Genomic DNA, 18,737 nt, shown 5'->3' with positions numbered 1-18,737 from the left:
TATAGACATACAACATAGGACAAACCCACTAAAACCTGTGCATCTAAAGAAACTAAGCAAGAGAGAGGACCCTAACTAAAATGTCCAATCCCCATCTGGAAAGGCAAAGAGGATGGACATCAGAAGAAGAAGAAAACAGGAAACAACCTAGGAACCTACCACAGAGGGCCTCTGAAAGCCTCTGCCCTTCAGACTATCAAAGCAGATGCTGAGCCTGATGGGCAACTGTTGGGCAGAGTGAATGGAATTTTACGTAAGAACTGGGAAATAGTAAGAGCTGGAGAGGACAGGGTCTCCACAAGTAGAGCAACAGAACAAGAAAATTTGAACACAGGGAACTTCCCAGAGACTCATACTCCAACCAAGGACTATTCATGGAGATAACCCAGAACCCCTGCACAGATGTAGCCCAGGGCAGTTCAGAGTCCAATTGGGTTACATAGTAATGTGAAGAGGGACTGCCTCTGACATAATCTGATTGGCCTGCTCTTTGATCACCTCCCTCTGGTGGGGAGCAGCCTTACCAGGCCATAGTAGAGGACAATGCAGCACTTTTGATGTGAACTGATAGACTAAGATCAGAAAGGAGAGGAGAACCTCCCCTATTAGTGGACTTGGGGAGTGGCATGCAAGCAGAGGGAGGAGGGACGGTGGGATTGGGAGGGGAGAAGGGAGGGGCTTATGGGGGGATGCAGAATGAATAAAGTGTAATTGATGAAAAATTAAAAAAAAACAAAAAGAATAAGAATAGAGCCTGAAATGCTCTTATACTCTGTATTCTGTTATAGTCCACCATAATAATAGCCTCTGTATATCAGCAATATGAAATATAGTTACTTTTAACATCACTCTGCACTGGAAATAATAAAATAAAAATACCAGCAAATGATACTTTTTATTATATAAAAATATCACAATACTGATATTTGTCTTTTTCCATATAATATAAGATAATGTGCAATGTCTTTTTGTCCATGGCACCATTAATTATGTTTTGCAGAAATAATTAATACTGCTAAAATATGTCGTTTTCAAGAAAAACAAAAAACAATTCTGAGTTTTGCCCTTTGTCCTGTAGCCCTCTCATATGGCTACTGAGTGGCCTTTCCTTTGTCCTCCTTTAATAACAAAGGGTGTCTGTCCTTCCCATATTGAATGTCACCTGTAGTTTTGGTTATAGCCTAAATGTAGTCATAGCCATTCACCTACAGTCTTCCTTACTTCAGCAGTCAGCACTTTCTCCATTCAAAGCCCATTTACTCAAACAACTCACAAGGCTAAAAACTTCAAGATTCTGGGCTATCAATTATTAGTTCTTATGTGTGATATGTCTATGTGATAAAGAGTGTGAATGAGCTACCACAGGCTACATCCGAGCAGAGGTTCTAGGTTATATCCATACATGGTCCTTGGTTTAATGTCAGTCTCAGAAAAGACCCTGTGCCCAGATATATTTGGTCCTTGTGAAGCTCCTATCCTTTCTCCATCATACTAACTCCCCCTTCTTTCATATGATTCCCTGTACTCTGCAATTGGTTTCCCATAGTAAGGGGAACAGGGACTATTTATAACAGGAACTCAATGACTGGCTCATTGACCTCCTCACCCCCCAAGGGAGGAGCAGTCCTCTTAGGCCACAGAGGAGGACTTTGCAGCCAGTCCTGAAGATACCTGATAAAACAGGATCAGATGAATGAGGAGGAGGTCCCCCCCCATCAGTGGTCTTGGAAAGGGGCAGGGTGGAGATGAGGGAGGGAGGGTAGGATTGGGAGGGAATGAGGGAGCGGGATACAGCTGGGATACAGAGTTAATAAAATGTAACTGGTAAAAAAAAAATAAAATTTAAAAAAGTGTGAATGACAACTTGTCTAACATATAAATTTCTTTTAGCAAACTTGATTTTTTTTTTTTTCTGTAAATCTTGGCAGTCCTAGGGGTTGACCTGAGTATGGCAAGTAAGCACTCAATCACTGAACTATATCCCCAGTTCCTTTAATTATTTTTTGTAACTCTTAAGTATTTATTTTGAAAACTATGATTACTAGATATATAATGTTTCTGGTGATAAATTATGCTTTGACAATAATTCCTTAATGTTGTGCCAGCATTCAGGTATGCAGAAAAAAATCTGAAACAGCTTACATTGATGTTTTGACACAGAATAATTAACAAGGCTATTCATATATGAAATGTAAAAGATATCATTATTCCCCCAGGTGAAAAAACACTTACTTGTGTGTTTTAGCTGAAATGATTATATTGAAATATATCTAACTGACGGAAGTGGAGGGGAGACTGTTGTTTAGATTTACTGAAAACAAAAAAAATACAAATATATTTTCAGGGAAATAATATATTTGTACATGCTATATAAATGTATAGAATAAATATAAATAGCATATGTGTATTTACCCCCAAAATAAGTAAAAGTAGTTTCTCAGTGTAACAGAGCAATGCCTAACATTTATAAAATAATAGATTCAATAATTTATAAAGTGCCAGGCATACCACAGTGGAAGATTTTAATAAAATCTACATAGTCCTTAGGAGGTTGTCATGGAAGCAACACATGCAATGAAGGCCAAAAGACTTTGACAGGGTTTCAAAAAGGATGCAGTTTAAATGAATAATCATGTAAGCAGTATCAAAATCTTAGTCAATATCATCAGACACACTTTTATAAAGCTTCTGGCTACACTGCTTTACTTTGCTCATGGTTCCATAGTCTTTCCAATAAAAGCACCTAATGAGGTCACTGTCTATCTTGTTTATGTAGTGTTGAGAATAATCCTTAAATGCTTTGCTTATTGCTAAAATCTGTATTTGAGTAAAGTATAACTTACATACAGATTAACATAATTGAAAATATAAGAAAAATCCATATCATCTATAAGTAGACATTTTCTTGTGATAAAGAATTTCAAACCAATAAAAAACAAAATTATAAATATATATGTATATATTCTCTGATGTATCTATATGTTCTACTAACATTTATTTCAAGGACTTTGTTCATGTTCTACTTAGCATTTAAAGAATAAATTACACAAAAACAAAACACAATGAAGGCTAACATTCACAGTTCTTTTATTACATTCAAAATAACACAGAGAATATTTATGTTTATATGTATTTATATATTTTTACTTATGTATTTATATTTATGTATTTTTAGGAACACAGTTGATCAAATGTCTTTGTTGCATGGTTTAGCATCTTTAAGATATATGCCCAGAAGTGGTATAGCTGAATCTTGACGAAGCACTATTCCTAATTGTCTGAGAAAGCAGCAGATTGATTTCCAAAGTGGTTTTATAAGTTTACATTCCCACGAGCAATGGAGGAGGGTTCTCCTTTCTCCACAACCTCTCCAGCATGTCTCATCCTTTGAGTTTTTGATTTTAGCCATTCTGATGGGTGTAAGGTGAAATCTTAGGGTTGTTTTGATTTGCATTTCCCTAATGACTAAGGATGTTGAACATTTTTTATTTTATTTTATTTGTATTTATTTATTTTTTGATGTTGAACATCTTTAACTGTTCCTCTGCCATTCGATATTCCTCTGTTGAGAATACTTTGATTAGCTCTAAACCCCATTTTTTTATTGGATTACTTGCTATTTTTGCTGTTTAACCACTTGAAAAACGTACTAAAATCTATACTCCTAAATTAGCTAAATAACAAAGAGGACCCTAAGGAAGAGGCTGAAACCTCACTCAGAAGGGCAAACAGGATAGACACTGGAAGTAGGAGAAGACAGGGACCAGGACAGGAGTCTTCCACAGGGGGCCTCTGAAAGACTTTACCCTACAGGGTATGCAAGGAGATAGTGAGCCTCAGCCAAACTTTGGACAGAGTGCAGGAAACCTATGGAAGAAGGAGATAGAACAACTTGGAAGGTACAGGAAATGCACAGGAGAACAACAGAGCCAAAATAACCTGGGCCCAGGGGGGCTTCCAGAGAAAGATACTCCAACCAAGGACCATGCATAGTGAGGACCTAGACTCCCTGCTCAGTTTCCAAGTGGGTTCCCTAGTAAGGAGGGCAGAGCTGTCTCTGACATGAACTCAGTGGCTAACTCTCTGATCACCTCCCCCTTGGGGTTGCAGCCTCACTAGGCCACAGAGGAAGACAAAACAGCCAACCCTGATGAGACCTGATAGACTAGGGTTATATAGAAGGGGGGGAGGACTTCTCCTATCAGTGGACTAAGGAACATGCATAAGGGAGAAAGAGGGAGGATGGTTAGGGTTGGAGGGGATTGAGGGGGCTACAGCCAGGATACAAAGTAAATAAAGTGGAATAAATAAATAAATAAATAGAAAAAAAGAAAAAAACGTCTATTTTTAGGGCACACTTAATGAAAAGCAAATATGGCAGTTACTGTGACATTCTCAGGAAAAAAAGAGAACAAAATTGAGAAAACCAAAACCATATACATGTTTGATCATACATGCATTACAACTGTATTATATTATCTACTAAATAACACACATATTATGATTTAATATGTGTTCTCTGCCTGGCATATAGTACACAGTTTTGTGTGATGACACAGGAAATAGGTTGCTTTTTGCTCCACAGAATCCGCAAACCCCTCCTAACCTCTTCAAATGCTAACGCTGATTTTGACAGGGAATGAAAGACTTCATGGCCAACTGGAACAGATATGAGGTTTTTGGCAGTAACACCCAGGATCTAAATCAAGCATCATTGTGTAAAACACCTGTTTGGCACTCTACACACATCTTACTTCAGATGAGACTAAAAATTAATTGAAGTACAAAATAAAATTTGTTAATGTCAAAGGTGTTATTCATAATATATTAAATACTACACAGTTAAACACAATTACCATGAAAACAATAACTAACCAAACAGAACAGCATGAAAACCAATTTGATATTCTTTCCTCTTTATTGGTCCTAGTAACTGTATTTTGTGTGGAAATTGTTTAAAAACTACTGTAGAGCCAAAGAGAAATTTATCATAAGTTAAAAATGTTTTTATAGTAATTTAGATTGCTACTTGGTATTACAAAAAGTTTTTTTTCTTGTCTTAACTCTAACTTACCAAATTCCTTTAAATAATTATGTAATAAGCACTAGTAAGTAAATTCCACAATGATGTAACCCACAAGAAGGCAACATAATACAAGAAGGTAGCATAATTTTCTTTATTACATCATCAGTTTAAATAAACTTACTATGTGATCAATGAAGTTGTTGAACTTTAAAGTGCAAGCAGTTTGCTAAAGTCAGTGTTGCTTGTTACTAATAAGGCATGTCTATCTTGCTTTAGTTACTGTCTTTTTTTTTTTTTGCTAGAACAGCAAATTAAAGAAAGCTGCCTAGAAAGGGAAAACTCTGTATTTTGCCCCCGTGTTGTGAAATCATATGGCTTGATGGCACAGATTATGAGTTTCATATCCAGCACTTGAAAATCCAACTGTGACTAGCATTTTGACTTTGCAGAAATACTTTCTTTTTTTCTTCAGTTCACATGGTAAAATGCTATTTCTATGTTTCCAATCAAGTTAGGCTGCATCATAAAACATGATTTCAAATAGAGTGAAGGTAGATTCACATGGGATCCAATAGAAATCAATGGTATTTTACCTCAGTGTTCTCATAACCAAACCGTTACACGGTGGTGTTTACTTTAGCTTGGGTTCACAAAAAAGCAAAATTAAGAGCGGACATCTGCTAAGCTGTCGTGAATATAGAATGCACATAAGAAACTACATTTGTTTATGCAAAGATTATAGTGTCATTTACCATTGTAGTGTTGTCATTCTCTTCTTGACATCTACAAAAATTGTAACAAGAGTTTCAAGAAGAAATACTAGTCATCATTGGAGAGCTTAATCTTGTAACATTGACCTAATGGCTTATTGAGATATCAATGACACTGAATTATGTCTGGAACTGGAATAATGACACAAGATAAATATTGGGAAAATCATTGGTAAAACTATTTTCTGCAATAACCAGAAAGTATTTTTTTAATAAAACCCTGAATTGAAGAATAAATATCAGTTCTGTCCCCTCCAGATCTATCTCTCCCTTCTTTCATGAAATTCTATTCATTCTGGCCAAAGTTTGGCTATGAGTTTCAGCCTTTGATTTGATACTTTGATCTGTAGATTCAGAGGCTGTCTGTGGTAGGCACAGGAGTTCTAAAAGGAGAACAACAGAGCCAACAACAACAACAACAAAAAACCAACAACAAGAAAACAAAACAAAAAACAAAAACAAAAACTGTGCCCTGGGTACCCTGCAGAGACTGATACCTCAACCAAGGAGGACTAAAACCCTTGCTCAGATATAGCCCATTGACTCAGTCTCCAAGTGGGGTCCTTAGTAAGGGGTGTAGGGACTGTCTCTGACATGAACTCAGTGGCTGGCTCTTTGATCACCCCCCTGAGGGTGGAGCAGCCTTACCAGTCAACAGAGGAAGACAATGCAGCCAGTCCTGATGAGATCTGATAGGCTAGGGTCAGAAAGAAGGGGAGGACGGCTTTCCCTATCAGTGAACTAGGTGAGGGGCATAGGAGAAGAAAAGGGAGGGAGGGTAGGTTTGGCAAGGGATGAGGGAGGATGTCGCAGCAGAGAAACAAAGTGAATAAATTGTAATAAATAATTATTTTTTTTTAATTTTAAAAATCAGTTGTGTTTCTGAAAACTCTTTTTAGTCAGGTATGGCACAGAATCATCCTACATGGCAATGAGACGTTGTTCCACATGACTTGTGCACTGTTACCTAATGTTCTCTGATGATATATAGGAAGTCCAGGGTCAATAAGAAATGGGCAAGCAACGTTTGACAAACAAACTGTGGTGCCTTAGTTAGTTAAAGGCTTAATCTGTGTGATGCATGTCTATAAAAAAGGGAATTTATAATTATCAGGTATCATTTAGCATCCATATTATATACCAGTATATACAATTTGTCATGCAATGCTAAACCTGAAATGTCGATTCTTAAAGCAAATAGGAGTTATTTATTTTTAGAGAGGAGAATAAAAATAGAGTAGGAAATAGTAATGTTTTTCTAAATGTTATAACTTCTAAAGTCCCTTTGACATTTAACACTTTTATTTGTGAATAGTGCTGTTTCCCAAAAAAAGGTTTTTTGCTTGTTTTGTTGGTTGGTCTTTTGTTTTTCTTTTTCTCACAAGCTATATGTCCTGTTGGTTTATCGACTTGGCATCCTTTCTGTAGCCCCATACCTCCTCTCCTTACAGTGCCACCATTCCTCCTTCCTCCTCTGCCCTCTCCTTTTCCATACACCACTATTCATCATGTTGCATCAGGACTGAGTATGTCCTCTTCCAATGTGGCCTGACAAGGCAGTGCAGCCAGGAGACAGTGATCAAAAAGCGGGCAAGTGAGTCTGCCCAATGCAATCCTCACTTCCCTTACTAGATGACCCATATGAAGCTTAAGCTGCCCATCTGCTACATCTTTGTAGAGAGCCAAGGTGGTGTTCATGCATGATCCTTGGTTGTTGCTTCAGTCTCAGCAAGTCCCTCTGGGCCCTGGTTAAGAAGGTAAAATTTACAGCTACTGACATGAAACTGAGAAGAATGAGTAAGTAGTTAAATTGTAGATGAAGATACCTGGGCTTTTGAAAACTATAAAATTCTATACTGTTCTGTCTTTATGGCGTTTGTCACCTCAGATCAAAACTTAAAATGTATGGCCCTTTCCAGAAGTCATACCTAGACACTTTACATTACAAGGTGCTCTACAACTGATATTCTTGGAACATCACTTAAATATCCTTTAATATAATAGGACAAGATTTTGTTGAAGAGATTTGTTGACTCCTTAGACTCCAAGTGTCATGTCAAAATATTACAAAATACTGCACTTTATGTCAAACAAGCTTTTTATCCTATAAGACTATTACCTGTGAAAGATCCCTATATTCCAGAACCATTCCTTAAATAATTAAGTTTCTCATTTAAACAAAATAGTTGATGAATTAGAAAATTAGTAGAAAATATAATGGCATTTATTTGAGTTTATTTATTTTGGGGGCATTTGGTAAATTATTTTATTATAATTTAAATTTAAGCAAAATTTAGATTCATATACAAGACTTAAATATTTTAATATTCTCCATAAAATTTTGGAATCTTGGCCCAAATAAGGGAAAGACATTGGCTTTCCATCAGTGGACATATATTTGTTACTTTCACATAATTAAGCATAGTGAATAAATAATATTTAATTATTGCAAATATAAGTATATGAATACTTTTGTCTGTATCTATAATTCATTTAATTTGTAATTACACCTTGTACTTGATGTGCCTGTGTGCCAACAGCATTTGTTATAATTGCTTCATTTTCTGAAATGTAAAGAATTAATGCATTTTAATACTATTTTATTATTAACTTTATAAATATCTGTGGTTCACACTTTGAAATACCCCATGTTGCTATTTCTCAGAAAGAATCTTCTAAATCCAAATGAACATTTTCTTGTAATTAAACAGATTGGAAAATTTTCAGATTGCAAGGACTGACAAGAAGTACATCTGTTCTTGAAACTGTCGACACCTTTATTTACAGGCTGCAATAAATATATTTTCTAAGAATTACATATAACAGAACAAAATGACCCAAATACAAGATGCTACTCTAATCTACAGATTGGATTTTACATGTGATAATTGTAAGCATAGCCAACATAAAAGCATTTACAAACAAGTTATCATGACCTGAGGTGATATGAAATTTATTTTCCTCCTTTTTTTTTCCCCTGTGGTGACTGCAATTAGCAGTTTAAATTGTTGTGATATGCTCCCTGACATGCTTCATGCTGCTATTGATAACTGCAAAAAAAAAACCTAAATTCAGATAATTATATTCCTAATTAATGAATTACAAGCTGATATTGCTCAGCTTCAATAAAAACTGTATTTTAGCACGTTCATTACTGGCATTTGTTTTATTTTTCAAGTTACATTGTACCAACCATTTAAAAGTAAACTACAAAGCCTCAGTTTTGTTTGGTTTTTCCTCCTTTATGTAACATATAAAAGGATTTGAATTTCTGCAATAAATGTAGGTATGACAAATTATTATCTCTTGTACCTTTAAAGTTTTAGCAGACTAAAACAAAATAATTCTAACTATCATGGTTTTATGCCTTTGATTATTTAATTTCTCTGGTAGTTGAGAAAATAGCAGTAAGATACAGCAGTGCAGTTTTTAAATGATTGTATAGGGAATTACTTTTAAAGTAGTTTTTATTAAATTTCTTCTCTAGCAATTTCATATATCAATATGATACATTCTGATGATTCTTTCCCCTATCTCTCATATATCCCTCTCAACATAATTACCATATCTCCTATTTTTCATGTCTTTACCTCAGACTTCTGTTTCTGTGTTTTTCTTGTTACATACTGAGTTTAACCAAGGAGGCCTGCCTACATAGGCAGAGGTTTTGAACTGTCTATTGAAGCCTAGGGCTGACATGTGGTCATACGAATGAAGGCAATCGCTTTCTCTTTCCCAGAAGATACCAGGACCCTAATTGTTTAGCAGAGTTGAGGTACAGCTTTGTGAGAGCCTCCCTTTCAGGCAATACTAACTGTTGTGATATCATGACTACTATAGCTCTGTCATGACCAGAACGACTCTTCTCATAGTTTTTCTCCCTTTCATCTAGCTCTTACATTATGTTAGCATTAGTTTTAAAATCATGGTTCAAATATCTTTAGACACTAGGTCTGTTACAACCCTGAAGATTGTGTCCCTTACACATTATTGTATACTAACACACCCAGCATGTGGTTGTCATGTGTCTTTTTTTTCTGTAATCGAATCCTCACTAATTTCATATGGACATTTTACTAATTTGCACTTCGTTTTATTAAACATGCCATTATCTAGAAGAAAGCTGCCTAAAACAAAAATTTGAGATAGTAATTTGTAACATCACTTTATTTTTCTGTTTTATACATTTTTCCTAATCAAACTTTTGATTTTAAATATCTAGTGAACATTTTAGTATAATTATCTTATGCATCTTTCCTTTTTATTTCCTTTTTAATTAAATTTTTATTTTTTATATTAATTACAGTTTATTCACTTAGTATTCCAGCTGTAGCCCCTTCCTTCATTCCCTCCCAATTCCACCTTCCTTCCCTCTTCTCCTCTCATGCCCATTACCAAGTCCACTGATATGGGAGGTTTTATTCCCCTTCTATCTGACCCTATCTTATCAGGTCTCATCAGGACTGGCTGCATTGTCCTTCTCTGTGGCCTGGCAAGGCTGTTCCCCTCTCAGGGGAAGGTGATCAAAGAGCCAGCCACTGAGTTCATGTCAGAGACAGTCCCTGTTCCCCTTACTAGGCTACCCACTTGGATACTGAGCTGCCATGGGCTACATCTGTTGAGGAGTTCTAGGTTATGTCAATGAATGGTCATTGGTTGGAGTATCAGTCTCAGAAAAGATACTTGTGCCTAGATATTTTGGTTCTGTTGCTCTACTTGGGGAGCTCCTGTCCTCTCCACATCATACTAACTCCCACATATTTCATATGATTCCCTGCACTCTGCCCAAAGTTTGGTTATGAGTCTTAGCATTTGCTTTGATATACTGCTGAGTAGAGTCTTTCAGAGGCCCTCTGTGGTAGGCTCCTGTGCTGTTTCCTGTTTTCTCCTTCTTTCAATATCCATCCCATTTGTCTTTCTGAGTAAGGATTTATCATCTTACCCAGGGTCTTCCTTCTTGATTAGTTTCCTTAGATGTACAGATTTTAGTATGTTTATCCTGTATTATATATCTGGTATCCACTTATAAGTGAGTATATACCATGTCTGTCTTTCTGCTTCTGGGAGAAAAGGACGACATTCACTGAGTAGAGGAGGACCGATCTTAGGTCAAGGGTATAAGAGTAGCTGTGCTCCCCTGGTAGAACCTCAAACAAGCTCAAGGTCTTTTTATTTCTTTCAGTCACTATCATGATAACAGGCAGAAAGATATTTGCTACTCATTTTAGTGTTTAGATTATCAGCTTACAGAGTCTGATTTTCTTCAACTGGTTAAGTGTTCTTTAACTGACACATAAAGTGTGCTTCTTCATGTCAGGACACATGTGCATTGCATGACATCCATATATTCTGCTTCTCTAAACTTCTAATTTTTAATTATGAAAATCTCAAAACTGGTTCTTCTAACATCCTTCGTGACACAGTATTACACAAGATTTTCAATCAAGCTTTCTTGTTCCTTCCTCTCATCCATTCTTTCCCAATAAGCCGGATTCTTGTTTAGATTTTACCTGTGAATAGAATCATTTTGAAGTTTCTGTGTCTCAAGTACAGAGAAACTCAAGCACATGAGGCATTCACTGTTAAGCTTTGAATGAAGAGCCGTCTTGCCTTCTGTTCTGGCTGTGCTATTTCACATCCTCACTGCACAGGTTCACTGCACAGCCTTGGTAGCTCCTGTTTTTAACTGGCTAGACCAGCTATCCTTCCTGAGTAAACTGCTCTATTGAGGCTTTAGTTTTCATTGCAGTCATGACAGAAAATTTAAGCATTCTTATATTTTCTTGTCCATTTATATGTCATTTTTGAAAAAGATTTTGGTGAATTTCTTTTCTAAAAATCAAGACTTTTTTCTGCTTTGAGATTTTAAAGTTCCTTACATTCTGAATATGTTGCCTTTTCCTGATTATCTTCTAACATTTTCTTATATCTTCAGGGTCTATCTATTATTCATTCTCTCATTTTGGTTTTTATTTTATAATATTTGTTTTTATTGCTGTGAAGTGTTGTTAAAATATATATTATTTACTTTAACGAGATAAATCATAGCTCCTATATTGTTTTCTAGTGTTTCACAGTTTTCTCATATTTTAAACATTCAAAACATGAGACTAGCCAATGGATTTCAGACTCAGGTCCCAGTCAAGAACAGAATATTCATTTCTACTGTTTACACTCAACATAGCACTACAAGACCCACTGAGAACAACCAGGCAAGAAAAAGAAGAACACATTAGAACTAGAAAAAAAAATCAGATTATTACAGGTTTGTAATGACCAAATTTTTCATTTTTTAACATATTTTTGATAATTGTATGAATGAGTACTGTGTTTATACAATTTCCATTCTACTCCCCCTTTCAACTCCTCCTACATCTGGCACCAAGTTGTCCCCAATTCATGACATATTCTTCTTTAATTAATATTATCATTACACACAGTCATATATATGTATATATGCATATACTGGTGTACACACATACAAATGTACACACATACACATACATACATCATATATATGAAGGTTTATATATATATATATATATATATATATATATATATATAAAATTTGTGACTTGCTGAGTGTTTTTAGTATTTTTCATATGATCACTCAGGAATAGACTATTAGGGGCTTGTCTCAAGAGAAGACTAATTTTTCTCTCAACAGCCATTATTTGTCTACATTTTAAAACCAATTTGGGGGCCTTATGAGATTTTTTTCCCAACAATATTGGAAGGCGCAGTGCTATCGTTGTGTAGGTCTGGTGTAGACAACCATATTCTTAAGATTTTTGTGTGTAAAATTGTCTATCATATAGAACTCTCTCCCTCTCTATCTCACACACACACACACACACACACACACACACACACACACACACATATGTTCATGATGAATAACTAAGACAACCTGAGCAAAAGGAAGGAAGCATGCAGTTTATATAACTTAAAAAGGTACTCAAATCTGAGCTAAACAATGAAGCATGGAATTAGAATAAAATGTGAGTAAAATGGCTCAATGAAACAGAAAGAGAGACTAGAAGTATAATTAATTTCTCTCTCTCTCTCTCTCTCTCTCTGTGTGTGTGTGTGTGTGTGTGCACGTGTTTGCTTGCATGTGAATCTGATTGCTATCTACGGGTTGACATTTCTTAATATTGTGCAGTATATATTGTTCAGTCAAGAAAGTACTAATACAATTTTATATCTTTCATCCATGTATTAGAAACTATTTTCATCTCCAATAGACCAGTATTTTATTTCTTAGCATGTTCTATGTTCAATAATCACTATAAGAACTGATCATTTTAAAATCTCTAAAGTCAAAATCAAAGTTATAATCATGCTTTGTTTAATACCTTTCCTTCTGAAATAACCTTAGAGCACATTTAATTTCAAATCTTGGTTTTGCTCTTGTGGCATGCGATTGTATAAGATTCCCTTCGACTCCTTCAGGCATTATTAGTTTATCTAATCATCAGCTTTCAAATCTAGATTGAAATTTAGAAAAGAATATAAATACTTACTGCCTACTTCGCACTCTCAGTATAATCATTATAGCATAATTGGGCTGTAGACATTTGTTGAGGTTATTTGCCTTGAAGCAGAAACATTTTCTAGGGACTAAGTAGGTCTCTTGGTTTTGGAATCTGCCGTGAGTTGATAAATGTGCCCCAAGGAAAAGCACTGAAACTCAGGGTGTTCATTTGTCATTTCTCTATCATTTTCTATTCTTACCCATATTGTTGTCAAATCTACCCTTCTAACACATCTTTGTTACTTTTTAAATTATAATTTAGTACAAATTGACAATCATTATTATGCCATGTGATTTAGTATTAGGATGAAACCTGATAGGCTAGGGTCAGATAGAAGGGGAAGAGGACCTCCTCTATCAGTGGCATAGTAGAGGAGCATAAAGGGAGAAGAGGGAGGGAGGATGGAATTAAGAGGAGACAAGGGAGGGGGTCCAGCTAGGATACTAATTGAATAAATTGTAAAAAATGATAATAATAATAAAATAAATATTATAAAAGATGTACAAAACTAATATGGAGTAACTAAATCATACTAAGTATCCATTGTTCCTCACAGTAATTCAGACATTTTAGGTGATAATAATAGGAGTTTTCTCTCAAACTTTTTCAAATATCCAAATATATTCTTGCTGTCATAAAACTAAGTAATCACTCTCTAATCTTATTCTTTGTGTCTAACCGAAGTCATGTGATAGTAAACAACTATTCTATTGAAATTCAATTTCCAGTATCTACTTCCAAGTCTTCATTCTTTATTTTGATAAAAATAAACCTCAATGTATCCATCCTCCCCAGTTCTACTTGTTTGTTGTTATATAAGGTCATGCTTCACTTTGATTGTTTGAGTTTCATGATGACTTGCACAACTCGACTAAATTATACCACTGATATTACATTAGATTTAATATTGTTTGTGTTGCTATATATATATTTAAAAGACCACCTATATATACACACAAATACTTATATTCATATATATACATGGATACATATATATATACATATTTATGTCTAAATATATACATGGTCTTTTAAATACATATGTATGTATATACACCTACAGATAGATAGATAGATGATAGATAGATAGATAGATAGATAGATAGATAGATAGATAGATAGAAAGATAGATAGATAAATAGATAGACTTTTAAATAATGTTATTTTATTTCAAGTAATATTTTAACCATGCATTGTTTTAAGGTCAGTATTTTTAAAATGTGTACTCTTATTACTGTTTGTCTATAGTACAGCTTGAGATCAGGGATGGAGATACCTCCAGAAGATCTTTTATTGTAGAGGATTGTTTTAGCAATTCTGGGTTTCTTGTTATTCCATATGAAGTTGAGAATTTATTTTTCAAGGTCTGTAAAGAATTGTGTTGGTAATTTGATGGGAAATGCATTGAATCTGTAGATTGCTTTTGGTAAGATGGCCATTTTTACTATGTTAATCCTGCCAAGCCATGAGCATGGGAGATTTTTCCATCTTCTGATGTCTTCTTCTAATTCTTTCTTCAGAGACTTGAAATTTTTTTTCATAACAGTCTTTGACTTGCTTGGTTAGGGTTACACCAAGGTACTTTATGTCATTTGTGGCTATTGTGAAGGATGTTGTTTCCCTAATTTCTTTTTCAGGCCTTTTGTCTTTTGTATACAGGAGGGCTACTGATTTTTTTGAGTTAATTTTGTATCTTGCTCTAAATGTGGTCAAATTAAAGTGAGATGTCATGAGAATGATGTGACTCTGAAAGCCCACAGCACACGCTGACAACGTTTTCCTCACAAATGAAACTCAAGGGCTTCCAAAGAATTGTAGAGAAACATGAAGAACATTAAATCACAATCTGGCATCATAAACTGGCAATCCAATTTCTTAATAAAAGCTAACTTCAAATCAACAGCAGGTTGTGCCCTGATACCAAATAGCATATAAGCAATACACAAAACATCAAAACCCTTAGTAAAACATGGCATGAGCTGAAACGAATGCAGTATAACTGTCCAATTGAAAGAATAAGGAAAATGCGAACCCTTTCAACTATGAAATGAAACACTGCTTCAAAGGGAGAAAGCAGTTCTTTCGTCATGTTTTAGGGGCAAAACTGAGATCAGGATAGTAAAATATCTATTTTACCTGAATCTTCAAAGTCACTGTTGTAGGCTTTCCATGTTTCAGTTATTCGAAGAAGATTCTCTTCCATGGCTTGAATGTCCATGGAGGGGCAGTTGCATTCTGGGAATTTTGGACCACAGTGGCACCAGCAGTCATTATCCTTGCAGATAAACTCCCCCTCAGAATTACAAGCAATGTAGCTCAAGGCTGCCTGCACAAAACGTTCCTGAAGATAGTCCGGAAGGAGAACTTGAAGCCCTTTGAAAGACAAATGAAGTGATCAAGTTTGCAGCATCAATTTTAAACAGCCAGCACTAGTTTACAATCCCAAGTAGAGAAAGTTAATTTTAACTCATGAATTTATCTCTATTTAAAAACTGTCATTAATTTTATTTTTTTCTTCACAATTTATTTTTTATATATCCTGATTGAAGCCCTCTCCCTCAACTTCCCCCAGTCCCATCCTCCCTCCTTCTCCCCCATCCCCTTCTCCTAGTCTACTGAAAGGGGGAGTTCTCCACAAGCCATTTGCCCATAGCTTGTTAAGTCTCATCAAGACTGTTTGCATCGTCTTCCTCTATGGACTGGCAAGGCTGCATCACCAGGGCAAGTGATAAAAGAGCAATCAACTGAGTTCCTGAAAGAGGCACCCTTACTCAGAGATCCACATGGAGAATGAGTTGCCAGTTGACCATATCTTAGCAAGGGTCTAGGTCCTCTCAAAGCATGGTCCTCCATTGGTACATCAGTCAATGCAGGACCTTCCTGGGCTCAGATCTTTTAGTTTTTTGGTACCCCAGTGGGGCTCTTGTTCTCTCCATGTCATTCTATTCCCACCCTTCTCTTCCTCCATAAAATTCCCTGCACTATAAAAATTAAAAATTAAAAAAAAAAGAACATTCAAGACTCAGGGCAAGGATATGGAAGAAACAACTGTGACAATATGAAATTTTATGACTTTTGAAATATTTGTATTACCATTCCACTTGTTAAATTTCAGGGAGGTGGTAGGTTTTTGTTTGTTTGTTTACTTTTATAATAGCTCAAACATTCTAATATGAGAAAAATAACATAGAAAATTATTTATTTCAGTTTCTTCTTTGAGAAATAAAAGATCCATTTTACTAAACAAACAAACAAAAACTATCATTAAGAAAATGAGGGAGGAACAGCCTTACCAGGCCACAGAGGAAGACAATGTAGCCAGTCCTGATGAGACCTGATACACTAGCGTGAGAGGGAAGGGGAGGAGGACCTCCCCAATCAGTGGACTTAGGAAGGGGCATGGGAGGAGATGAGAGATGGAGGATGGGATTGAGAGGGGATAAAAAAGGGGCTACAGCTGGAATACAAAATGAATAAACTGTAATTAATTAAAAAATGAATTAAAAAAGAAAATTATCTGACTATACAATTTCAATAAAAAAAGCTTTTGTGAATATGGAATTTCAAAATTTAAGGATTTGATTAGTATTCTACACTTTTTATAGCAATCTTTAGGATCTCTGATGTAATTAATTGGAGCATTTTATGTTTTACAAAATTTACACTAAACCTAGATGTTTCAAGATGCATGCTCACTCTTCTCTTCCTCTTAAATGCAATATTTAGTTTATTTTTAGACTAACAATCTGTAACAACAAAGATACTATAATATTATTACTTATATTCTAAGAATTAAGCCAGGTTATTAGGAGGGCAGATCTCAACAATGGACACCAAGAATGCCTACCTTATAGGATTCTGTTGTTTAGGAGCAAGGACAAAGATTGGGTAGAGAGGAGAAGATGAGCTGACATAGTTATTCACAGTTCATTTCTTTGCTGTGTGCAACTCATCCCTACTGATACAGTTCATTACTATATTAGATACCAGATTTGTGGTTATTATTTCTTTAGAGAACTGGTGTTTGAAATAAACATTAAAACTGATATTTATATTTAATATATTTGAAGAAAACCATAGTTTCAATTTCAGTATTTCCTAATGCACAATAAAACAGTAAAAACAATTACCACGACCATAACAACAACAAGAAAAGAGCAGTAAAATATTCTAATGAAGGCTCTCATGGTCTCACATGCCTGTCACCCCAGTAACTGAGGGGAAGAAGCTAGAAGATAAAGAATCTAGGACATCCTAACTTATATAACAAGATGGAGACAAGCTTGAGCTACTTGAGAAAGAGAAAGAAAGGAAAGAAAGAAATAAAGGAAGGAAGGAAGGAAGGAAGGAAGGAAGGAAGGAAGGGAAGATGGAAAGAAGAGAGGGCTAAGGAAAATGGTTAGTCCCTAAAACGCCTGACATTCATGTCCCCACAAGCACTTCCACACATGTGCATTCACATTAGGGTACATGTGTACCCACATACACACAAATACACATACAAAACCCATGCATACCACATGAACATACAAATAAAAACAAAAAAGCAACACAGAAGGAAATAGTGAACCAAAGCATATATAAACATTTGGAAAATTTCACCAACATTAACAATTTTTTTACCAGCAAAATAAACTTTGATAATAGTTACATTTCTTTCACAACAACATGAATTTACTACTTCCCCTTTGACTTTAATGTATGCACCATATTTAGTGAAAACCATGCATTTATATTCAGAAAAAAATTAACACCACAAACACATGAATAGCTGAACCCAAATCCTTTATCAGCTGAAAAATAATCCCATGTATTAGTCAGTAAATGTATATTCTGCACATTTACTTATTTGGAATAGTATTATATAAGTTTTAATTTTATTCTAAATAGAAATATTTAGTGGAAAGTTTATTTGAAAGTCCACTCTTTGGCACACTATGGATGTGAAAATTACAGACATACTCCTCTCCTATCATTGTTAGTATATTTAATAAAAGTATGATTACTGTGGTAATGTAATAAAATGTAACTTAGTAACTATTAAGTACTGATATATGTAATTCACGAGATACTACTAAATATGTCAGTAACGATATTAGCTTCAGAAGAGAAATAAAAAAACACTTTACTAAAGACAACATTTGACCATTTATATGACACATGAATTGCTTTCAACATTCTGAGGTCAAATTTTCATATCAAAGAATGACTACACAAACCCATGTATTGGACATAGTGTTGTTTCAGTGTGCATGGGACATAGTTATTCAAGAAAAATAAACGTGGTCATGTTAATTAAATTTATGTATGAAGAAGAAGTCTCTATAATTATCTCATCTCTTTTTAAATGACATTTAAACATATGGGTAGTATTTCTTTTAAGGAGAATATATAGAGGAAAAA

The 18,737-nt window shown here is 35.0% G+C and overlaps 1 protein-coding gene across 5 annotated transcripts in view; it reads right to left on the bottom strand.

The window, feature by feature from the left end:
- Brinp3 (BMP/retinoic acid inducible neural specific 3) overlaps window positions 1-18,737 on the bottom strand; it is a 493,646-nt gene that overhangs the window by 160,106 nt on the left and 314,803 nt on the right. For all 5 annotated transcript variants that reach the window (XM_060364418.1, XM_060364421.1, XM_060364419.1 and 2 more), the window contains one exon: window positions 15,471-15,707. In XM_060364418.1, coding sequence (XP_060220401.1) covers window positions 15,471-15,707 — 237 coding nt within the window. The remainder of the gene's footprint in view (window positions 1-15,470; window positions 15,708-18,737) is intronic.

The sequence above is a fragment of the Meriones unguiculatus genome, chromosome 11 (assembly GCF_030254825.1).
Source record: "Meriones unguiculatus strain TT.TT164.6M chromosome 11, Bangor_MerUng_6.1, whole genome shotgun sequence".
NCBI classification, from domain to species: domain Eukaryota; kingdom Metazoa; phylum Chordata; class Mammalia; order Rodentia; family Muridae; genus Meriones; species Meriones unguiculatus.
The sequence above is the reverse complement of the archived record's forward strand: the minus strand, read 5'-3'. Positions and strand labels throughout refer to the sequence as shown.